The sequence below is a fragment of the Talpa occidentalis genome, unplaced genomic scaffold, assembly GCF_014898055.3.
Source record: "Talpa occidentalis isolate TD23 unplaced genomic scaffold, MPIMG_talOcc4v2.1 talOcc4.12, whole genome shotgun sequence".
In the NCBI taxonomy this organism is placed as follows: Eukaryota; Metazoa; Chordata; class Mammalia; order Eulipotyphla; family Talpidae; genus Talpa; species Talpa occidentalis.
The window spans coordinates 59,852,250-59,877,762 of NW_023601212.1; the positions used below are offsets into that span (position 1 = coordinate 59,852,250).

Consider the following 25,513-nt stretch of genomic DNA (forward strand, 5'->3'; position numbering starts at 1 on the left):
CTCAGTATAACTTAGCTATTTAATGGGACTATTACTGTGCTCAGAACAAATCTAAAGTGTTTTTATGTTTTTAAAAATTTGAAAACTGGGCCTCCCCGGTGGCGCAGCGGTTGAGCGCTGGGTTGCGAAGCTGCCCGCATCCTCTGCAGTGTCGGTTCAATCCCCGGCTGCTTCCCGGCCACCGGAGGAGGGTCCCACATGGCACGCAGACCTCTCCTGCCACCCGCTGCTCCCCTCAGCAGTGTACTTCGGTCCTTCTGCCTGCTCTGCTCCCAGCTCTGGCTCTGGTGAATTCTCTCACCCTCCCGCGCTTCTGACTGTACCCAGTGTTTGTATAAATAAATAAATAAATCTTAAAAAAAATTTTGAAAACTTAAATCTTTATAAATAACTTATTGATGATTTTAACAGCATTATTAACGTTTAACTTACATACTATGAAATTCCCTTGTTTTAAGTGCATGATTCAGTAATTCTCAGCAAATTTGCAAAATTCTGCAGTTTTCACCACAGTTCAATTTTAGAACATGTCCATAACCCCAAAAACCTCCCTCATCTTAATGACTATTAACTTTCATCTGTAAGGCTGCACAGATTTACTAGATTTAAAAGTAACTACCTTGAGAGTCCAGCTCAACCTGGACTGTTTGAATCATAGTCCTGCCACTCACTAGCTTTGTGTCTTTGGGTGCTGCTCTGTACTTTGGTTCCATTCTTTTTTATTTATTTGGGTAACTACAGTACAGTGTTGCTATGAACATTTAATTAATTAGATATTGTATGTAGAGAGCGCTCTGAAAATGCTGGCACCTAGTTGGTGCTTAATAAACATTGGGTACTGGTAGTAGTTTGTATTGTGGTTTGGACTTAACTGTAGACATTTATATATATATATATATTTTTATGATTTATTTCTTTATGCACACCAAGAGCTGGGGTACAGGCCAGAGATGCAGGGGAGTGAAAGGATTCACAGAGACAGAATGGGGAACAGAACAGGCAGACTGACTGAAATACACTGCTGAGGGGAGCAGTGGGCAAGATAGGAGAGGTCTGCTGCGCCATGTGGGTAGCTTCCTGGCTGGGGCTCCAACTCATTCTGCAGAGGCTGTGGATTGCTTCATAGTGCTGTGCTTAACCCCTTGCACCACCAGGGAGGTCCTTAACTGTAGACATTTAAATAAAAGAAGCATCAGAAAATACTTAGTCTGCTGCCTGACATATGGTTGGTTATCAGAAAACTAAGCTCACTTATTTATCTTGTCATCAAAATTTTGTCTATTATAGTTCATTGGTGGTTGTGTTAACCACAGTTTAACCTTGAGGCTCATCACACATGGTTACTTATTTCGTAGAAGCATGGATTTGAATTGAATAACTTACAAGTCAGTAACAAGACTTGAAGTTTGAGATCTGCAAATTAATCACTTAGCTGGTGCAATGAGTCAGTGATCTTTTTGTTTTCAGTTCATAGAAATAATTTTCTTATTCTAATAAGATCTTATTTCTTTGTTTAAAAATACAAGTTTCAAGAAAAGCCAAATGCTATTAATGATAAAAGTATAGGACTTTGGAAAACTGATGGGTTTTAACCAGAATTTAGAAATTGGGATAAATTAGAACATTAAATGTGAGATTTTGTATAGTAGTACCAGTCAATGACATGGAGGCATGTAACCAAATAAAATAATCTTTTAATTATATTCTATGAGCACTCTTCCTGGTGTAAAACTATACATTATTGGGGGAAATTACAGATATTTTAAATTTTGGGTCTTCTTGAAGGCCTTGAACCTTGACTTTGATTACTCTTTTTTTTTTTTAAAGATTTATTTTTATTTATTTATACAAGCACTGGGTAGAGTCAGAAGCGCGGGAGGGTGAGAGAATTCACCAGAGCCAGAGCAGGGAGCAGAGCAGGCAGAAGGACCGAAGTACACTGCTGAGGGGAGCAGCGGGCGGCAGGAGAGGTCTGCACACCATGTGGGACCCTCCTCCCATGGCCGGGGAGCAGCCAGGGATCGAACCGGTGCTGCAGAGGCTGCGGGCAGCTTCGCAACCCAGCGCTCAACCGCTGCGCCACCGGGGAGGCCCGACTTTGATTACTCTTTTATTATCAAGTGTATTCTATTATCACTACCGGCAATAGTCACTAATTTTTGTAATTTACATAGAAATGTAGCCCTTATTTAAACTGATGAGAAAGTTATCCATTGCTTTAATCACTGAGCAGCAGAGTCACTCTTGGATTTTTTTGGAATAAAGAAATTCATCCTCTGTTTCTAATTAGGAAGATTCCAGTAGAATTACTCCTAATGAGCTAGATTTGGGCTGAAGCTCTAATATATATAACAATTTATCTGCAGGCTTTGAGCACACATGCTTTGAAAATGGAATTATTTAGGTTTTATTTATTTATTTAAGTTTGCTGACAAAACCTTGCTCAGAGGAAATTTAGAGAATCTTGATGTTTGTGTTTTAGTAATTTTATTTCATATGTGTTACCCTTGACTTAATGTTTCAGTAAATCATTTTCTATGTAGTTTAGATATATTTTGTAGTTGAAGAGATTGTAAACAATTGTGTTTGAGAAACTTGGAGGATTTGGAAATATGAATTTGGAGAAAGATGTTTAAAGAATGAAGAAATAGAAATTCTTCTTGGGTCTAATAACTATAATCCAAAGACATTTCTCCAAAAATCCTATACTTCTAACATATAAACAGTGTAAAGCCTCCCTGGTGGCGTAAGGGGCTAAGAATCGTACTATGAAGCAATCCACAGCCTTTGCAGCACAAGTTTGATCCCTGGCAGGCCAGGGAGAAAATCATATGGCGAGGCAGACCTCTCCTGTCTCGTCCACTGCTCCCCTCAGCAGTGTATTTCAGTCAGTCTGCTTGTTCTATTCCCCACTCTGTCTCTGGTGGATCCTCTCACCCCCCACATCTCTGGCCTGTACCTCAGCTCTTGTATACATAAATAAATAAATCTTTTTTAAAAAAGAAAAGCTTTGCTTTATGATTTTGCAATTTATGAAATAGAATTATAGAGTGACTTATGTTCATAGAGAAGTTATAAAAAGGGTTTTTAATGAATTTTGGAAAAAAACATTAAGTGTTGATAATTTGGCTCTGCAAATGTGTAAAAATAAGGTCTTTTTTTTTTTTAAGATTTATTTATTTATTTATTCAAGCACTGGGTACAGTCAGAAACATGGGAGGGTGAGAGAATTCACCAGAGCCAGGGTGGGGAACAGAACAGGCAGACCGACGAAATACTCTACTGAGGGGAGCAGTGTGCGTGGCAGGAGAGGTCTGCGCGCCATGTGGGACCCTCGCTGGTGGCCAGGGATCAGACCTGCACTGCAGAGGCTGTGGGCAGCTTCGCAGCCCAGCGTTCAACTGCTGCGCCACCAGGGGAAGCCCAGATGGTCATTTTAATAAGAAAGTTTTGCATGATTTTATAGTAATATATCTTAGAAATAGCCTAAATTATGTTCTAAATATACTTGTTTTTCTCATTTTCATTCTTTCAAATATTTGCATTTATATAAGTAATTCATGATTATAAACATCTTGTCAGTTGCCCAGCAGTATAATTGTGCTTTTCTCTGTACATAGAACCTACACATACATGTCACCCATTATTCCTCCTATGATTTTCGTTCAGCCTTCATTTTTCAAATCTTACCAGAAATATCACTTGCACTGGGAAGCAATATTCTACACACTCCTACCCCAATTTGGTTAGATTTTTTTCATTAAATGTGCTTATATCATCCTGTCTTCATCTTCTTATTTACCATAACTTGCAGTCACATATTGTTTGTAGCTAATGAAGGAATCAATGTACGCTATATGTATACATGAAATGACTTTTTTTATCCCCAGTGCTGGGCAAAGTGAAGATTAATAAAGCTTTTGTTTTATTTTGGGAGGGGGGGCAAGTAATTGTTTAATTTTTCCTGGGAATGGAAAAGAGTTACTCGGTATAATTTCTAAGAAAAAAATGTTTAATGAAGAAAGAAAAGAGTTGTAAACAACAGCATCTAGAATATTTCCTAATTTTATATGATAATGTATATACTTGTGTACCAACCAATAAAGAAATGAAAAGTAAACAGTGGTTTATCTGTGGAAGATGGGTGGGAGGGAGATATTTCACTGTAATCATTAAAAAAATTTTTTTGACCCACATAAATATTTCTTTAATAAAAGTCAATCTATTGAGATTGTGGTATAAACACAGAGGAAACATGTTCATATAGGTTGTTGTTTCTGGTCTATATTCTTATATTTTCAACAGCTATTTAATATGTATGGGTCAGTTACTCTTACCTACTCTTTCCTTCTTTCTCCCTAAACAAATCTTTCCAAGTCTAATAGAAGTCATAAGTCTTATATATTATTGTGTATATACAATTTTGCATGTTATTTCCAACTTTGGTTTTAATATACAAAGATATTTTCAGAATCTTTCAGAGCTTTGGTGATTTCAGCTTTGGTGATTACCTTTATGTAAGGTAATCTAGTGGAAGTGCTAAAAACTGGGAGTTAGGAAACTTGCTTTCTAACCCTAGTCTTGCCATTTTTAAACTGCATGATTTGGAGTAAAACTATTTTACTCATTTTTGGTCTCTCCTAGTCAAATTGGTATAGCAGAAAGTGCTTAGAAATAGGATTTAGTGTCAACTACTGACTTGAGGAAGTCCCGTTTTGAATTGCCACTTAACTACCTATATGACCTTGGGCAAGTTCTCTGAATGTTGTTTTATTTCTCTGTAAAAAGAAGGAAACTGATTCCAACTTCTTTGAATTGTAAAGGTTAAATGAAAAGAGGTGTTTTGAAGAAGCTTAATAATAGCACATGTTACAGATATGGCCATAAATGTTCGTCATCTCATCTTGAAAAATTAGACTAGAACTAATTGATCTTTAAGGGGTCTTTTTGCCAATGAAGTTTAATGATTTAATTTCTCATTAAAATGCTCAGAAAATGTGTTACAGCATCAATCTGAAATCATATAGATGAACAGTAAGGTGTTTTTAAGTCTGTAAAATTGACTTAAAACTAGATTTTATTCTGAATGTAAAAGGAAACCATTTCAGAGTTTACCTGGAATGATGAGAAAAGGAGACTCAAGATAAAGCCCTGATTACTCCAGCATTTAGGAGTTTAAGGGATTGAAAACATAGCCAGTGACTTGAGAAGGATGGCAGGAATGTGGCTCATTGGCATTTTCAAGGGAGTAGTTTATCTGTTTCAAATCTTGTTGAGAAGACAAGTAAGACTAGAACAAATGACCTGATAATTAGCTTTGGCAACAGAAGAGCAGAATTTCTATGAAATCAGTAGTTGTTAGGGAATCAAGCTCTGTGACATTGGTTTATGAATGAAATTGCAAGTAGTTTTCCCTTTATTTTAAACCTTTATTCTGTGGGTTAAGAGTTTAGATTTTGAGCCAGAGTAGCTACTCAACTTTTTAGCTTACTCAACTTCTGTAAACCTCCACTCCTCCTATTTTTTTAACTAGGATAACAGTAGTTAACTTTTGTGCTTTTTGGTTTGTATAGTTTTTTTTTTTGTTTTGTTATTTCCTTATTATTTTATTTATAACCAAGAACAATTTATAAAATTTTTCAGAACAAAATTTAGAAAATATTGCAATAAATACTTAGGTAGGTGCTGTATGAATTAAACAAAGTCTAACATTCAGATTTGTTCAAATCTTTCCTAAAGAAATAAACCATCACAGGGCCTCCCCGGTGGCGCAGCGGTTGAGCGCTGGGTTGCGAAGCTGCCCGCAGCCTCTGCGGCGCCGGTTCAATTCCCGGCTGCTCCCCGGCCACCGGAGGAGGGTCCCACATGGTGCGCAGACCTCTCCTGCCGCCCGCTGCTCCCCTCAGCAGTGTACTTCGGTCCTTCTGCCTGCTCTGCTCCCTGCTCTGGCTCTGGTGAATTCTCTCACCCTCCCGCGCTTCTGACTGTACCCAGTGCATGTATAAACGAAACAAACGAACAAATAAATAAATAAATAAAAACATGAAAAAAAAAAAAAAAAAGAAACCATCACAGAAAGAACAAAAGCTAGTTATTTTCCTTTACTTTGTTCCTAAAAGGTGTCACAATCTTTATTTTTTTTTTATTTTATTTTTTTTAATATTAAATTTTATTTTTATATTCCCCCATACAATTGCAAACGCCCCATTCTGACCCCAATCCTTCCCCTCCCGCCTCTCACCCCCCAAAAAGTGTCTCTGGTTCATAGTTTTTTGTTGATTTTGATTTTCACTTTCTTATATTCATTTTCCTGGTCCCTTATTTAAGTTTTCTAGATTCCTGCTATGAGTGAGACCATCCGGTATCTTTCTTTTTCTTTTTGGCTTATTTCGCTGAGCATGATCCCTTCCAGTGCCATCTATGTTGCTGCAAATTGCATGTGTTTATCTTTTTTGAATGCTGAGTAATATTCCATGGTATATATGTACCACATCTTCTTGATCCAGTCATCTATTTTTGGGCATTTGGGTTGTTTCCAAAGCTTAGCTATTGTAAACAGTGCTGCTATAAACATAGGAGTGCAGGTGCTCTTTGGAATTGATGTTTCTGTGTCCTTTGGGTAAATACCTAGGAGTGGAATTGCTGGATCATATGGGAGCTCTATGTTTAGTAGGTCCAGAAATCTCCACACAGCTCTCCATAGTGGTTGGACCAGTTTGCACTCCCACCAACAGTGCAGAAGAGTTCCTTTTTCTCCGCACCCTCGCCAACATTTGTTGTTGCTAGTTTTTTTAATATGTGCCATTCTCACTGGTGTGAGATGGTATCTCATGGTAGTTTTGATTTGCATTTCCCTGATTACAAGTGATGTTGAACATTTTTTCATATGTCTGTTGGCCATTTGCATTTCCTCTTCAGAGAAGTTTCTTTTTAGCTCTTCTGCCCATTTTTTGACTGGATTATTTTCTTTGTTGTTGCTGAGTCTCATCAGCTCTTTGCAGATTTTTGTGATCAGTCCTTTATCATTAGTGTTGGGTGCAAAAATGTTCTCCCAGTTGGTGGGGTTTCTCTTTGTTTTTGTTATTGTCTCTTTTGCTGTGCAGAAGCTCTTTAATTTGATGTAGTCCCAGCTGTTTATCTTTGTCTTCACTATCACTGCTTTGGGTGATGTGTCTGTAAAGATGTCTTTGATGTGCAAATCACGTAGTGTTTCGCCTATATTTCCTTCTATGTATTTTATGGTTTCAGATCTTATGTCTAGTTCTTTAATCCATTTTGAGTTTGTATAGTTTGTAATGATTAAAGGGAATAAAGTGCTTTGTTTTAATCTTAATGATTAGTTAATGGATTTTAAGTTCTCTGTAACCCATACTAATAAAAAGGTGGGAAAATTAAGTCTACTTTGCAGATATTAGCATAGAGTCAGATTCTTTGTAGGCCTTTATATAAATTGCCATGTGCTATAGAAAAGTTCACATGGATGATGCTTTACCAACTTAAATAGCTTCAGTAAATATTTTCTGACTGATACTCAGTTCTCACTTTGAATGCTCTGTCAACCTTTTTGTTCTTTATTTTGGAGCATTCCACAACCCCATGCACGATTAGAGTATGTAACTCTTGAATTGCATAACTAGGTACTATTCCAGATGATCTCACTTTACTAAATAGTAGTAATTTAATTTAAATATACTTGTAGTTACTCATAATTTATTTGCAGAAGCATTTTTGTTAAAAGTATGATCAAAACATTGTAGAAATCAAAATGTGGTATGGGCAATTATTATTGTAAGGACCATTTGAGTACACATGGAGATGACTTTAATTTTAGATCCTAAATATAAAATTAACTTGATAACTATCTCCTGGGTCATTAGTTGTTTGTTTTTTAATTGTCTGTTTATGTAGTAGTATACTTTACCAAAAAAAAAAACAAAATTGACATTATTCAGAATGTAGTTATTATAACCAGTATTTCACTGCTTCCCCAGCATTTCAAATAGTGGCACAGAGTCGTACTTACTGTGTTTTTTTGAATGAATGGATAAATTTTTTAGCACACTAACGAAGCTGTTCTTTATCAATAATGAGTTTCATCTTTGTAAATAATCTCACTTTAGCATAATCAAGCCTTTAATAACTTGTAATACTTTGTTACCTTACTGCTGTTTATTGATTCTCATTTTTTAAAACTATTTAGAGGACAAGTGGAAAATACAGTTTAAGCTATGTGCTAGAAGTTTCAGGTTGAGTTTCATGTGTAAAGAAAATTTGTTAGATATAGGTATTTAATTTTTTTGTGATTTGTCTTTTATCCTCCACCAAAATAGAGGGTAGACTGAAATTTGACTATGCCTGGATTTAAGTTAACTATAATTAGTCTATCCTTAAATTGGAGATTTAAAAAATCTTTCAAAGTAGCAATTTTGACTGTTCTAACAAAGCATACCACAGCAATAGTATAGGCCATACCTGGGACTTAAAAGTATCTCCCAGTAAATAAAACACTTAAGAATATCTAAAACTCTTAAAAATAAACCTTTTTAAAAAGACCCACAGGGCTTCCCTGGTGGCCCAGGGGTTAGTCTCAACACTATCAAGCTATCGCCAGCCCCTGTGGCCTGAGTTTGATCCCCAGCCAGGGAGCTATCCCATATGGCACAGCAGACCTCTCCTGTCTTGCCTGCTTGCTCCCTTAGCAATGTATTTCAGTAGATTCACTTATTCTGCACCCCACTCTGTCTCTGGCAAATCCTCTCAACCCCCGCATCTCTGGTCTACATCCCAATTCTTGAATGCATAAATAAAAATAAATCTTGAAAAAAAAAATGAGAGACCCATAGTCTCCGTTTTCTCATTAACCACACTGAATTTGATAATAAAGTATTTTAAGGTAGTTTTATGCTAATCCACTTTTAAATCTTTACTCTGAGGTATGACATACAGGAGAATTTACATACCGTACATAAAGAACTTGATGTATTTTCACAGTTGAGCAGATCCATGTAACTAGTATAGAGAGAAGAAAGATTTTTATTAGCCCCCTTAATAACTTTTTAAATAGAAAATAGTCACAGACTTAAATAAACCTTAGAGACTTATGTCTTGACTCCAAGGGATGCACTCATTTTTTTTTTTTTCTTTTTCTTTTTCAGGTTATATTTCACACTATGTGCTGACTGTATCTACAGAACATATTTAAAAAAAAAAAAAACTTTTTCAAAGATTTTGATTCCAGTGGAATCTTTGCTTTAGATTTGTGTGTGTGTGTGTGTGTGTTAGTGAATTGTAACTCCAGAAGCAATGCCTGTACAAGCTCCACAATGGACGGATTTCCTCTCCTGCCCAATTTGCACTCAGACTTTCGACGAAACAATTCGAAAGCCCATCAGTTTGGGTTGTGGCCATACTGTCTGCAAAATGTGCCTGAATAAACTCCACCGCAAGGCTTGCCCATTTGACCAGACCACTATCAATACAGACATAGAGCTCCTCCCTGTGAACTCAGCATTGCTGCAGCTGGTGGGTGCTCAGGTAAGATGGGTGACTTGTTATACTTTTTAATTTTTCTTTGTGTATTATCCTTCTGAAATAAACCCTTTGAATTAAAAGTGAGTAACATTGCCTTCTTTTAAATAATAAAGTTTAGTGTTGTGCCAGTCCTTTAATTTAGTATTTAAAAACTTTATTGTGGTAATGCTGTGTTTCTCAGTTACAGTACATTAATATAATTTAATGAGCAGTCAGACTTTCTCAACAACCTTAGTTGTTGAGATCACTAGAGAATCTCAGAGGTAAGTCATAACCTTTTAATGACTGCATGATATTAAGAGCCTCTTAATATCAAAAATCATAAAACCATTGCATTTTACTCAAGAAAAAAACTACTTCAGGTGATTTTACTTCGTAAACACTAACCAAAATAAATGATGAAGAAGATGACAAAAATTATAGACACCACTTTGGAGAACTGTTTATTTAGAGCTGGAGCAAATACTTGCAGGTACCTAAATATAAAAGTTAATCTGTTAATTATAAAGGTAATATTTTGAAAGCTTTATCCCAGTGTTCTCAATTAGAGTCAGTACTGTCTTCAGAAGACTTCACAAAGCTAAGGGAGGCACCTAAATATTCTCACAAAATTAATTTGTTTAGTGTGAGTCTAAAGGACCATAGTTTTATCAGAAATACTTTTCTGAAAAAATATAGTGGAACTTTGGAATCTGACCCTACTACTACTTTTCATATCTTAAACTAAAACAACAAATGTTTATAAACGTTGAGGACAGGACATTTTAATAATGCATAATAGCCACTATTTTTTTTGAAGATTTATTTATTCATACAAGAGCCGGGGAACAGGCCAAAGATGTGGTGGGGGGCGGGGATGAGAGGATTCACCAGAGACCGAGTGGGGAGCAGAACAGGAAGACTGACCGAAATATGCTGCTGAGGGGAGCAGCAGGCGAGTCAGGAGAGGTCTACTGTGCCATGTGGGTTGCTCCCCGGCTGGGGATCTAACTCATGCTGCAGAGGCTACAGATTGCCTCACAGTGCGGCTCTCAACCCCTTGCGCCACCAGGGAGGCCCAATAGCCTGTAAAGATTTTAACTGTAAAGATTTCCATTAAAAAAACTGGTTGTACTAATAAATAATTAAGCAAAGTTGCAGGATGCAATATTAGCATGTAAAAACCAGTTACATTTCTGTATACTAACAATGCAAAAGAAAATTAAGAAAACAGTTACACTTATAGTAGCATCAACAAGAATAAAATACTTAGGAATAAATTTAGTGATGGAATTGAAAGACTTGTGCACTAAAAACTACAAAACATTGCTGAAAGAAGTTAAAGGAGTAAATAAATGGAATGATATCACCTGTTTATGCATTGGCAGACTTAATATATAGATGCCAATACCGCCCAAAGAAATCTATGGATTTAGTGTAAGCTCTGTCAAAATCTCAGTGGTGCTCGCCCCCACCCAGAAACAGAGAAAAAAAACAAACATCCTGAAATTCAAATGGAATTATAAAAGACCCCAAATAGCCAAAACAATCTTGAAAAAGAACAAAGTGGGAGATTCATACTTCTTGATTTTGAAATCTCAAACCTACAGTAATCTAGACAGTGCAGGGCTAGCATAAAAACATTTAAATCAATGGGATAGAATAGAGTCCAGAAATAAAGAGATATATATATATATATATATATAGCTAAATATGCTTTGACATGTCACATACATGTGCATGACACATGTGTATGACATATGCATATATGTATCCATATGTATGTGTGTGTCAGATGTGCATATATTTGACATATGTGCTTTGATATATACACATATATATACACATACATATATATGCATTGTCAAATTATTTTTGACAGGGTTGACAAGACCATTCAGTAGGGAAAAGAGAGTCTTTCTAATAAATAGTGCTGGGGAAACTGAATATCCACATGAAGGAGAATGAGTTTGGACCCCTACCACATACCAATACAAAAATTAATTCGTAAAAGAACTAAAGATAAATGTAAAAGCTAAAACTGTTAGAAGAAAATATTTGTAAATTGTCATGACCTTGTCATAGGCAGTATTTTTTTATATGACACGGGAAGTACATGGAACAAAAGATAAATTGAACTAAGTCAAAATTTAACATTTTGCTTCAAATAGCATCATCTTGAGAGTGAAGGAACCTATAGAATGGGAGAAAATAAAGTAAATCATATTTGATTTAGAAAAATAAATAAAACTTGTGTCTGGAATAGTGAAGAGCTCTTATAATTCAATAATAAAGAATATTATTAGAACAGATACTTCACCAAGGAAGATAATACAGATGGCAAATGAGTAAGTAAAAAATTTCTCCACATCCTTTGACATGAAAGAATTGCAATTCAAAACAGTAAGACACCACATGCACCAATTAGAATTAACTAAAATCCAAAACACTGAAAAACACCAAATGCTGGCGAGAATATAGAACACCAGAAACATTCATTTATTGCTGGTGGGAATGTACTTTGGAAGTTACTGTATGATTCCATGATTTTTGGTTTTTATATAAAATGAACAAATAGGCAAATACATAGAGCCGGAAAATAGATGAGTGTTTTCCAAGGGCTGCTGGGGGGTTAGGAGGAAACCTGGAAGTGGGTGGCAGTTAAAATTCGAGGTTCTTTGGAGGTAATGAAAATTCTTCAAAAATTGTGTTGGTTGCCCAGCTATAAATATACTATAAAGTACTGAGTTGTATACCTTGAAGTGGTTAATTATATGATATGCAAATTATATCTCAAAGCTGATACAGAAACAAAAATATGCTATAAATTGTGTTTGTATAGACAAGGTGTTTTGAAAGAACTCAGAAATTTAGTGAGTTTTGATGGAACCAGGCTTACTTAAGAGTAGCAGAGCATAAAGTATACAATAAGATATTTGTTTAATAAATTAGTAAGCACTCAAATAGATCTTTTGACCTGTAGGTCCCTGAGCAGCAGCCCATTACTTTGTGTAGTGGGGTTGAAGACACAAAGCATTATGAGGAAGCCAAGAAATGTGTAGAAGAATTAGCATTGTATCTGAAACCACTCAGCAGTGCTAGAGGTAAATCTGATGCAATTATTCATGCTAAGAAAGTGTTTTATTAAAGCTGCTATTATTACCATTAAAATGGTGGGCTATAAATGAAAGTTTAATGAAAGACATTTGTTATAAAACTAAACCTATTGGTACTAATTTAGAGATTATGTGATGTTGGAAACATTTGAATGTATTACACAGGTAAATGCAAATACAATAGTTGTTTCAAAAGGGTACTCCATCATTTAACAACCCTGAATTGTATTCCTTCTATTCACTTTATTGTGTGCTACTGAGGATGTAATAAAATTGAAAGTTATTGCATTTGTTATTTCACTGGGAAGTTAATAAGATTAACCATAATAAAATAACCTTACAGAACTGTTATGACCTCAGTATTTGGGTTTTAAGCTAATTGTTAATGCTGTCTGGTCTTTTTTCCCCCCCTCTGTATTCCTCCATGATTAAAATGAATAATGGTACATTTAATACCATCAGTGTTAAATTTACATGAGATAACAGCTTTCAAAAATGCAAACAGTGTTCTACTCATGTAATATTATTGTTTAAATATTATAGCCAAACCTGGACTATTCTCATATCCATAAGTCAATCAGCCCATCAGAGGAAGTGCTTCTGTTCTGTAAAATGCATTGTAACCTTGAAATGACCTTTTACTGTCTTAAAGGAGTGGGTCTGAATAGCACCACTCAGAGTGTTCTGAGTCGCCCAATGCAGAGGAAGCTGGTGACTCTGGTCCACTGTCAACTAGTGGAAGAAGAAGGCAGGATTCGTGCCATGAGGGCCGCTCGATCTTTGGGCGAACGAACAGTCACAGAGCTCATTCTCCAACACCAGAATCCTCAGCAACTCTCTTCCAATCTTTGGGCAGCAGTCAGGGCTAGGGGTTGCCAGTTCCTTGGACCAGGTATGTAATTAAAGTTTGATATTTACTGGTGATTCTAAAAGTATGATGTGCAGGAACTTAACAAGTAATGTACAAGGGCTAGTTCTTTGCAATATTCTGTTATTACCAGGTACTATCCCATTTGACAATCATGACTTGGGCAATACGTTGTGTTTTTCAGAGTATTTAAAACTTTTAATGCCAAACATACAATTTTGTAGAAGTATTGTATTAGTTTTTTTTAAAGGCTGATTTTTTTTTTTTTAAAGATTTATTTATTTGTTTGTTTGTTTGTTTTATTTTTTTATTTATTTATTCAAGCACTGGGTACAGTCAGAAGCGCGGGAGGGTGAGAGAATTCACCAGAGCCAGAGCGGGGAGCAGAGCAGGCAGAAGGACCGAAGTACACTGCTGAGGGGAGCAGCGGGCGGCAGGAGAGGTCTGCGCGCCATGTGGGACCCTCCTCTGGTGGCCAGGGAGCAGCCGGGGATCTAACTGGCGCTGCAGAGGCTGTGGGCAGCTTCGCAACCCAGCGCTCAACTGCTGCGCCACCGGGGAGGCCCTGTATTAGTTTTTTTTAATCTGCTTTCTTAAAATATATAGAATGCAGTACAGAATTTGTCCCAAACAATTAAGATGTGTAACTGTAAATATTTGTTATTGTGTAGTCTTCTGATTAAGTGGTACCTGCAAGATTCTAATGAATGGATTTTTGGGGTACTATCTTTATATATAATAGAATATAAAATATACTATTTTGGGGGTATCTATCTTTGTATAAATTTATCATTTTTAATTATGGAAATTCTGGTTTACAACACTGTATGTGATTAAGTGGTATAGGGTCTTACCTCTTAAAATGTAACTACACCACTTAATCATCTATTATAATCCTTGGGGCACCCTCTCCACTTCTCACCCTCCCTTTCTGGTAACCTCAGTTCTGAAATCAGATTTCAAGGGTTGTATGGGCTTAGTTTTTCTGTTCCCTTGTTTTGCTTCTTAATAGTCCACATATGAATAAAATTATTTGTCTTTTTCCTCCTGATTTATTATACCTAGTATAACCCTTCCATTTTAAATAGATTTATCTCTCTGCAAGTGATAACTTTTTGTTTTGTCCAACTTTTTCTTAGCAATGCAGGAGGAAGCTTTAAAGCTGGTTCTGCTGGCGTTAGAAGATGGTTCTGCTTTGTCAAGAAAAGTATTGGTTCTCTTTGTGGTGCAAAGGTTGGAGCCACGGTTTCCTCAAGCCTCTAAAACTAGCATTGGGCATGTTGTCCAGCTCCTTTATAGAGCCTCCTGCTTCAAGGTATAAACCTTTGTCAGATTTCAACTTAAAAGGAAACATCGTCCATTCCCAAACTTGAATAGTAAAAACTTCGAATTTACTAAAATTGTCTTTATTTTTTCAGAAGATTTCAGCTTTTTTCTTTTAAAGTTGATGGTACCTATTATACTTAAATCCTGTTGTTTTGAATTTTGTTTGTTATTGAACAATGTATCAATAGATCAGACCGAGGCTTATAGATTTTTGTATTCCAAGAAACAAATAAGCTGTGTCAGTTTCCAGTCAAGACCATGAGCAGAACTGGTGTGAAGAGAGTCATTGAAGCAAAAATGAATTTTATTTGGCTATTTGCTTCAGGTAAAATTCCATATATACAGTACTAGAGCTCCTTTTGCCATTTCAGTTTGAGTATATATAGTAATGCTGAACATAGTCTTTTGTATCCCAAATTAAATCAGTAATACTTCAAACATTGGTGCCCACTATATCTCATATAATGTCAAAACTTCTTGCTTCTGGCAGCATGTAACAAGACAATACAGACAAAGGCAACATGTCTCTAAAAACTTGTTATTCAGGGCCTCGCTGGTGACACAAAGGGTTAAGACGCAACCTATGAAGCTATCTGCAGCCACTGCAACATTAGTTCAATCCCTGGCCAGGGAGCTACCCACACAGCACAGCAGACCTCTCCTGCCTCACCCTCTACTCCCCTCAGCAGTGTATTTCAATCAGTCTGCCTGTTCTGTTCCCTATTCTGTCTCTGGTGAATCCTTCTACCCCCCATACCTCTGGCCTGTACTCCAGTTCTTGTATGCATAAATACATAACTCGTTTTTTAAAAATTAAAAATAAAAATAAAAACTTGTTATTCATCCACATAAGAAAATTCTTTCCTGAGATCACCATATTCTGTCACCAGTGACTCAAACTAAAAAAATCCCACATTAACTATTCTAGTATATTATTTTCTGAGAAAGGATAAAATGGTTCACAACAACAGAAAATTCTACATTTATTTTAAAAAATTTAAATAAAATGACTATATAATGCTGTTTCTTTCTAGAGTTAGATTATATACTAAAAGTGGGGTGTAGACTATAGAAAAGTATCCACTTATCTCATTTTCTTTAGGATACCTCTGAAACTATCAGAACCTTTAGTCATAATAACTTCAGTTGCTCTAGATTTTTCCTGAATATCTTCAATTTTTTTTAATGATTATTTTTTTTAAGATTTATTTTTAATTTATACAATAGCTGGGGTACATGCCAGAGGCACAGGAGGGTGAGAGGAGACAGAGTGTGGGGAGCAGAACAGGCAGACAGATCGAAAGCACTGCTGATGGGAGCAGCAGGCACGACAGGAGAGGTCTGCCACACCATGTGGGACACTCCCTGGCCCGCCGGGAATCGAACCCACACTGCAGAGGCTATGGATAGCTTCACAATACTGTGCTCAACCCGCTGCGCCACTGGGGAGGCCCTGAAATGATTATAATAGCACTGGAGTACATTTCAGAATGCCCATCTGTCTGCTTCAATTTGTTTTCCATCAACAAATACCATATAGGAAGCTTAAAAAACAAAGAAAAAATCCAACCTGTGAAGAATAATAGGGGCTAAAAAAACTCCAAAATACTCACAAAATGAACCTCTTTTGATGCTCATTAAATTCATTAATAGTTCTTTTAAAAATTGGAAATTTTTAAAGTAAATTATATTTTACTTGGGTGATGATTATTTCTCTTTATTTCATTAGCCACCCATTTTGTTCTTTTGATGGTGATTTGTATTACAGTTTCATATATGACAAGATACTTGTGTCATCAGAAAAAAGTCCATATTCAAACTTAATTTACTATAGTAGAGTGTCAAATGTCTATCAGTATCCATTTCATCATCTTCAGGGAATTCAAATCAGACTACATTTCCATACTTACTTTCAGGTTTATTTGTCAATTTATCTGTGTTCTGGCTTTTTTTTTTTTTTTTTAAAGTATCTCTCTTATTTTCATTTGAAAAGTCTTTTCAAGCTGTGGAGTAGATATTTCTGGTTATTCTTAGGCCATTAGAGATCCAGGACTTTAGACATTGCATCCATTGGAAATCCTTCATTGTTTTTAGTTAAAGACAACATCAAGAGTCAAGTCTAGGGAGCCGGTATATCATATAAAAAGTATATACCACATTTTAATGAGGGCTAGCCTATATTGAGGGGTTATTTTCATACATAAACTCTTTGGATTTGCCTTTGCTTAGGGGCAAAATACATTTAGTTTTTGTGACTATAGTTTTTGGTGTTTTAGCTATTTGGTCTTTCAGTGGACCTACCTAGAGTCATTATCTGAATAAAAGGCTAACCAGACATAATATGTCCAAAATATAGTAAGAGGTTATAGGTAATCCTGGTCTGGAATTATTTTACTTTGCTATGTTGAGTCTTTGGCCTAATTCCAGCTAAAATGTGAATTATTGCAGGTAATAATTAAAATACCAACCTCAACAAATTTAGAGAATAAAATGAGTTAATGCAGTAATATAACTGTTAATAAGGTAACAACATTGACCTGCATATACTAAGTGAGCAATTAGTATTATTATCATCATTACGATTATTGTAGTCCAGCATCTCAAAAGCCATACTTTTTGATGGTGGCCCCAACCCACAAAATTCCATTGAAAATTAAGCCAACTACAAATCAGTAATCTTTAGAATCACACAAGCATATGAAACTCTTTCAGTTACAAGTATCAGCTAACTCAAAGCCAGGCAAGCCCAAGAGTAATACCACAGCTGTGGAGTAGAATATACAATGTTTTTCAGAATAATTGTACTTAATATTTTATTTTCAAAACTGCACATTAAACTGTGTGTCTTTGTTAATGTTTGGATTTCATTCCATCATGTGTTAATACATTTCTTTCTGTAAGACCTGGTCCAAAAAATTTTGAAATTCCTGAAGGGGAAAATTTGTACTGACAAAACAGTGTATTCCATTTTACTCTTAATATTGTTGCTAAAAGAAATGTTTTTGTTGTATTGAAGATTATCTGTATGTGGTCATATAAAATATAAAACCACTTTGTTTCTTGCCTAAACCATTATAAGATTGTGTGTGTGTGTCTTACTAGGTTACCAAACGTGATGAAGACTCTTCTTTGATGCAGCTGAAAGAAGAATTCCGAACCTATGAAGCACTGCGGCGAGAACATGACTCCCAGATAGTGCAGATTGCTATGGAAGCAGGCTTACGAATTGCACCAGACCAGTGGTCCTCATTGCTTTATGGAGACCAGTCTCACAAGTCTCATATGCAGTCCATCATTGATAAGGTAGACCCTTTTTTGTTACTTCTTAGAATTGATCCTAGAAGTTTGATAATTCATTTATTTAACAAATATGTTTAAGTGAATATTGTATGTCAGCCTCTTGTAAGTTATATTCTCTGAGTGTCATATCAGGTTAATCAAATCATAATAACATATAATCATAATACCAGATAAAGATTTGATAAGTGTTATCATGCTTTATTCAGTGTACTCTCATTCTTTTGAAAGTCTCTATCTGCCTTTGTTCCTGTTCTTTTATTTTTCTCTGAGTTTTGATCAGTGTGTTAGTTAAACCCATTTCTAAATGACTTTATTGTGTTCCTGAAGCATTCAGTGGTCTGGAAGATGTACGCATTGAGATTTCTTATGATTCTTAGCCAGAATAATTTCATATAGTAAGTTACCAACCATTCTAAGTTTGATCATATTTTTGGTAAACTTATTTCTACTTTATTTGTTGTTATGATGAAAACATCATTAGAGTACACGTGACTACAGGTCAGGTTCCATTTACTTCTGACTCTAAGAGCTATATATTTAGTTCTCTTAAAACTAGAGTAATACTGTAATAAGACTTTATGGTCTTGTTACATTAAAAAGTCTTGCTATAGGCCTCCCCGGTGGCGCAGCAGTCGAGCGCTGGGTTGTGAAGCTGCCCCCGGTCACCGGAGGAGGGTCCCACATGGCCGCAGACCTCTCCTGCCGCCCGCTGCTCCCCTCAGCAGTGTACTTCGGTCCTTCTGCCTGCTCTGCTCCCTGCTCTGGCTCTGGTGAATTCTCTCACCCTCTCATGCTTCTGACTGTACCCAGTGCTTGTATGTATGTATTATGTATGTATGTATGTATGTATAAATAAATAAATAAATAAATCTTTTTTTTTTTTTTAAAGAAAAAAAAGTCTTGCTATATAGGGCTTCCCCTGGTAGTGCAGCAGTTGAGCGCTGGGCTGCGAAGCTGCCCACAGCCTCTGCAGTGCCGATTTGATCCCCGGCCGCTGGGTGAGGGTCCCACATGGCGCGCAGCCCTCTCCTGCCGCCCGCTGCTCCCCTCAGCAGTGTATTTCTTCGTCACTCTGCCTGTTCTGTTCCCTGCTCTGGCTCTGGTGAATTCTCTCACCCTCCCGTGCTTCTGACTGTACCCGGGTTCTTGTATAAATAAATAAATAAATCTTTTTTAAAAGGGGGGGGGATAATATCTATTTTTTAAAAAAAAAGTCTTGCTGTATAAAAAGTCTTAAGTGCATGTAAAATATATTATGTTCATTAATAGTATTTTAAATTTTTCTTTGTTTTACCTTATTTATAACCAGAGATGATTATCCATTAAACTATACCTTAGATTTCATTTGAGAAATAAGGTCAATATATAAGAGTAGGCCTAAATACATAATAATTAATACATAGATTTTATTATGTGCCTGATGGTTTTAAATAATTCAGTAATTTTCCCAACAACCCTGGCATTATTACTTTTATACAGAGATAGTGAAGCTAAGTACATTTCTTCAGTATCATATAGGTAATAAGTGAGCTGGATTTGAGTTCAGGGCATTCAGACTCTAAAATCCATGTTCTTAACCATTCCACCTCTTTCCACATTATTTTTGGACTGCCCCCTTCCCCCCTTATTTGCTGTTCACAAATACAAAATTATTTGTGTGAGTAGTAGATTGACATCAAAAGAGAGTTGGGAAATGTGTTTGATAACTTCATTTTGCATAAATTTCACTACTATATATATTTGTTCCATCCTTCTCTAGAAGAGTTCCCTTTAACCTAATTTTTACCTGCAAGTCCTATAATTATGTAACTGTCTATAACTGAATAAAACCATAGTAATGATTTCTTAAAGGAGTAGCTTTCTTCCAATGAATAGAAACTTATCTTGCTTTTATAAATATTCTACAAGAAGGTTTTTTTAGGGCCTCCCCTGGTGGCTTCGCGGTTGAACGCTGGGCTGCAAAGCTGTCTGCAGCCTCTGCAGCACCGATTCAATCCCCAGCCGTTGGAGAGGGTCCCACATGGCGCTACAGACCTATCCTGCTGAGCCCGCTGCTCCCCTCAGCAGTATCTTTCTTCGTCAGTCTGACTGTTCTGTTCCCAGCTCTGGCTCTGGTGAATTCTCTCACCCTCCCGGGCTTCTGACTACCCAGTGCTTGTATAAATAAATACATCTTTTTTTTTTACAAAAAAAAAAGGAGATTTTTTTTTTTTACAAAAAAAAAAGGAGATTTTTTTTTTTTTACAAAAAAAAAGATGTATTTATTTATGCATACAAGAGCTGGGGTGTAGGCCAGAGGTGTGGTGGCAGGGGGAGTGAGAGGATTCACCAGAGACAGAGTGAGGAGTAGAACAGGCAGATTGACTGAATTACACTGCTAAAGAGATGAGCGGGCAAGACAGGAGAGGTCTGCTGTGCCATGTGGGTTAGCTGACTATAGAACTGAGGCTACCAGAGGGGAAGCGGGAGTGAGGAGAGCAAGGTGGGCAGGGAGCACAGTGGACTATGGTGGTCAGCTATGGGTGTCTTAGTGGTATGTGCAGTGTGGTAACAGCATCTGAGGGGAGAGAACCTATATTTCTAATACACCTCCAATGATGTAAACCAATACTAATTAAGAAAAAAACTAAAAGCATAAAAAGTAAAAAAAAAAAAGTCTCGCATTTAAAAGGTATAATGAATAAGAAAGGAAGTGGATGTTAAGTGGTAGTTGAATTAAGTTCTTCAACATTTGAATATTACTATTTATTTTTGCAAATCTATATAACCAGAATTTTAAAAAGTATTATTTGTATTTGTTTTTTAATTATTTTCTTTGATAGTAACACCGTTTTGTGATTGGAACAAATCCTAACCAAATGCTTCAGGAACATTTATAACGCCTTTGTTCCAGAAGATGCTTTGAAGATGATGAAGCCTGAATCTTTTGGGGGGGGGTTTCCACTTCTAGTCACAGACCATAAATCCTGTTGAGGGCTTAGAACTTCAAATCTTGGCTTTGGTAGTGAAAGGCTCAGTGAGTGAGTGAAAGATGAATAAAAGCATGCCAGCATTTAGTGATAATTGTGTGTTTTTTCTGTGTTTTTATAAATGTATGCTTTTTTTAAAGTTGCCTCTTATAGATTGACCTTTTGGGGAAGAAAAATTCTCATCTATATTAATAAACAGCATAGAAAACTAAAGGCTCTCTGTAAGCCCCCATAGTTCATCACTGTCATTTTCCTCCCCTCCCCCCTGTTAAAGGTCATGTGTATGAACAGCTTAGGGAATTCAGCACAATGATGTGTGTCATTAAACCTTAGGGTGGGTATACAACTAGTATACCCTAATTAGTTCCAAGAATCCCAAATCAGTATAGGATATTTTTGAACTGAGTGAACTCATGGAATTATTTATTCCATGTAACAGATGGATTCAGATTGAGTTTGTAAAGATTATGGCCAGAGCGATCATCTTGTATCTAGAACCTGAACTCAAATTTTGTTTAAATAAGTTCATTTTCTTTGTTGCTTTTGCTATTATATAATGTTTATCTGTAGACTATATTGCAAAGTTCAGTTATTTGGAAGGGCCTCCAGAACTAAGCTAACATAGTGTTAGACAAACAGATTGGAAAGAGAACTTCTAAATTGAGGGGTTGAAAAAGGTCCAACATTTGAGGACTGTGGCAGCAGAGGGAATAGACTGTACAATATACCAAACTGGATATTGAGAAATGCAGGATTCAGGTAGCAGGTAATTGAATCTGGCCAAAGTGTGATAGGTTTGAAATTAAATTTAATAAATTGCAAAAGTGATTGTGATTACCATTATTATATTTATTTATAATTGTATAATTATTGTATAATTGTATGTTTATTGTAAAGAATCTTTATTTTTAAAGGATTATCTGGCATTTAGGAAAGTTAATATTTATGTTTTTTAAGTTGCAGACCCCAGCCTCTTTTGCACAAAGTGTTCAGGAATTAACAATTGCTCTCCAGCGGACTGGAGATCCAGCAAACTTGAACCGACTAAGACCCCATTTGGAGCTGTTAGCAAACATTGACCCTAGTCCAGGTAAACCCAAAGAATTTAATTACCCTTTGTGTGCCTCAGCACTGCTCAATGATTCTTTTAATTATGTTCTGTTACTGTCACCTAGAATTTTCCAGAGTAGTTATTCCAGATCTTTTCTATAGTATTTTAAATTTCTGGCTCCAATCTTGTCCATCTAATATTTATTTAAAACTTTTAACTGTGCTGCTTGTTTTGCCAGGAAAGTAGATTCTTTGTGTCTTTCATCACAAAATGATATATCTAGCAATGCCAGGCTTGCATCTTCACATAACAATAGTTGGCTGAAGTTGAATAGTAACCATAACTTTAGATGTGAAACATACTATCCAGATCATCCTCTTGTTCAGATTATTTTCTGTTCTCATCCCAACACTAAGATTCTAGTGGATTTGTTGTCTAACCCACTGAATTCCTTTTTGCTACATTCCCTGTCCCTGTGGTTATTTTACTTTGCAACCTTAGCTTTAAAAATATATATTCATTCTTTAAAATGTTTAGGTGAATAAGTTATCTGAAAGACTGTATGGAGCTTAGCTTGATTTCACATCAGTGCTAATCCTAACACCTTTATTGATTTAATGTTGGGAGAAATATTGAGTAGCATAATTTAAAATCTCTTTGTTTATTATGTAGATGCTCCTCCTCCTACTTGGGAACAGCTAGAAAATGGGCTGGTTGCTGTGCGTACAGTGGTACATGGGCTGGTTGATTATATTCAGAATCATAGCAAAAAAGGAGCAGACCAACAGCAGGTAAAGAAAAGTTTGAAACTTAGAAATAGGCTACTATGGATATTCTTATAAGTATAAAGTAAGCCAGCCAGATCATGGGAATTTTTTGAGAGTCTAATTATAGAAACTAAATTAACATAGTATGGCTAACAGATTATTGGAATTAGCCTAGTATTAATCTAGTCAACACTGAAATGAAATAATCCTTGTTGGTCTAATGTGCTAGAGTCACATTTCACATTGGATATAACAGAATGATTCTGTGCTAAAAGGTATCTCATTTAAAAAAGATTATTTTCTTTGGTTATAATTGCATTTCAGTTTAACCATAGGTGTATATGTTTTAGTGCTAATGCTCTGTATATTTGTGATACTGTTTACATATTTATACTTTTCTGTGTTAGCATTTAAAAAATTTTCATTCATAATGTTATGGCAGTGGGTAAAATTTCCTGAAATTAAAAAAATTAAATATTATTAGGCAATAAAATAGAATAATGTATGTTATGGCCAGAACTTTACATTTTATTCCCAATAATTTTGTTTTGCCTTTAGGATTTATGTTAGAGTCATTAAGTCTTGTATTTTGTACTACTAAGTTTGAGAAATTAAAACGTGGTTATTTATCTGCCTCATAAATATTAACAATATATTTGTCAATATTCCTTTTATCCTTGAAAGACAGGAAATTCAAAAAGTATCCTGCTAGGTAGAATAATGTAGATTTGATTTTCCTAATCATGCTAAGCACAGGGGAGAGCTTTGTTTTATGAAGAAATAAAAGAAAAGAGAAACTTATTTTTAACTCACTGTTCCATTAAATGTCATGAAGAAAATAACAAATAATTAAGACTAATAAGAGAAAATATATATTAAATTTTATTTAATGTGGTTTTGTGCTTGTTATCTCTTAACTACCAAATACTTTGTCTTACCTTATCTCTCATGTTGTAAGTAGTACATTATAAGTAATAAATTTCATTTGTATCTTTAGAGCTATTTTAAGTTCTGATGTATTCTTCTCTGAGTCAATAATTGGTTATCGAATATTCTTACTTTGTAGGGCCTATTGTAGATTTGTGATGTTAAATAAAGGAAAACATCATTACACATATAGCTATACTGAACATTGCTCAAAACAAATATTAGAACAGTTTAAACATTTGAAAGTCCTAAATGCCAATGGTTTGTTTGTTTAAAAAACCTGGAGAGTAGATCATAGAACCCTCATGATATTTAATCAAGAATTTTTGGGGCAGGGTGGGAAGCAAACATTTAAAAATGAAAAATGATGTAAAAAATATATAAATAAAAAGAAAATTAGAAAAAGAATTTGTGTGATGCTATATGTTTGAGAATTAATGCCAACATCAGAAAAATCCATGACTGCATTCTTTTTAGTTAATCTGTTTTTGGACTCTGAGACTTTAGATAAAATGAGTTCCATCATTTTTGCTGTATATAATGTAGATAGGTATGTGAATTTATTTCATTTATTCATCTATACAATAAAGATCCTAAAATGGCTGCACAAAATTTACATGTGTGGTTTTTTTTTTTTTTTAAGTGGCTAATATTTTCATCTGGTCTTAGCCTCCACAGCACAGTAAATATAAAACATACATGTGTCGAGATATGAAGCAGAGAGGAGGATGTCCTCGTGGAGCCAGCTGTACATTTGCACACTCACAGGAGGAACTGGAAAAGTAAGTGTGAAGATTTTAGATTTAGCCTATAACTTGTTAAAGAATAAGGGACATGTTGGGGCCTCACTACTCCCTGGTAGTGCAAGGGGTTAAATCAGCACTATGAAGCAATCCACAGCTACTGCGGCACAAGTTCAATCCCCAGCCAGGGAAGTGACCCATGTGGCGCAGTAGACCTCTCCTGACTCGCCTGCTGGTACCCTCAGCAGTGTATTTCAGTCAATCTGCCTGTTCTGCTTCCCATTCTGTCTCTGGTGAATCCTCTGACTCCCTGCACCTCTGGCTTATACCCCAGTTCTTGTATGTATAAATAAATAAATCTTAAAAAAAGAATAAGGGAGAAGTATTTAGTAGAACAATTTGCCACCATTGAGATACACAAAAGGAAAAAAGATAAGTAAAAAGAAGCAAAATAAAAAATGCAGTAAGTGATTGTATTATCTTTATTATCTGCAATAAATGGTATGTTCTAGAAAACAATACTGAATTTTTTTTTTTTTTTTAAATTTTTTTTTTATAGAGGCATGTTTTATTTATTTATTATTTGCTTGTTTGTTTTGTTTATACATGCACTGGGTACAGTCAGAAGCGTGGGAGGGTGAGAGAATTCACCAGAGCCAGAGCGGGGAGCAGAGCAGGCAGAAGGACTGAAGTACACTGCTGAGGGGAGCAGCGGGCGGCAGGAGAGGTCTGCGCGCCATGTGGGACCCTCCTCCGGTGGCCGGGGAGCAGCCGGGGATTGAACCGGCGCTGCAGAGGCTGCGGGCAGCTTCGCAACCCAGCGCTCAACCGCTGCGCCACCGGGGAGGCCCCAACAATACTGAATTTTAAGAAAGAAAACTAGTTTCTTTCATTATATCATGCTTATAAATAGAAAATGATTTATGGTTGACTCAG

At 35.9% G+C, this 25,513-nt stretch overlaps 1 protein-coding gene across 3 annotated transcripts in view; it reads left to right on the plus strand.

Moving 5' to 3' along the window:
• RC3H1 (ring finger and CCCH-type domains 1) overlaps nucleotides 1–25,513 on the plus strand; it is a 72,795-nt gene that overhangs the window by 22,515 nt on the left and 24,767 nt on the right. For 2 of the 3 annotated variants that reach the window (XM_037506439.2, XM_037506441.2), the window contains exons 2-9: nucleotides 9,156–9,534; nucleotides 12,494–12,614; nucleotides 13,279–13,518; nucleotides 14,634–14,809; nucleotides 17,923–18,123; nucleotides 22,047–22,179; nucleotides 22,813–22,931; nucleotides 24,504–24,616. In XM_037506439.2, coding sequence (XP_037362336.1) covers nucleotides 9,304–9,534; nucleotides 12,494–12,614; nucleotides 13,279–13,518; nucleotides 14,634–14,809; nucleotides 17,923–18,123; nucleotides 22,047–22,179; nucleotides 22,813–22,931; nucleotides 24,504–24,616 — 1,334 coding nt within the window. In that variant the 5' untranslated portion in view covers nucleotides 9,156–9,303. The remainder of the gene's footprint in view (nucleotides 1–9,155; nucleotides 9,535–12,493; nucleotides 12,615–13,278; nucleotides 13,519–14,633; nucleotides 14,810–17,922; nucleotides 18,124–22,046; nucleotides 22,180–22,812; nucleotides 22,932–24,503; nucleotides 24,617–25,513) is intronic. The other variant, XM_037506440.2, reaches the window with a different exon arrangement.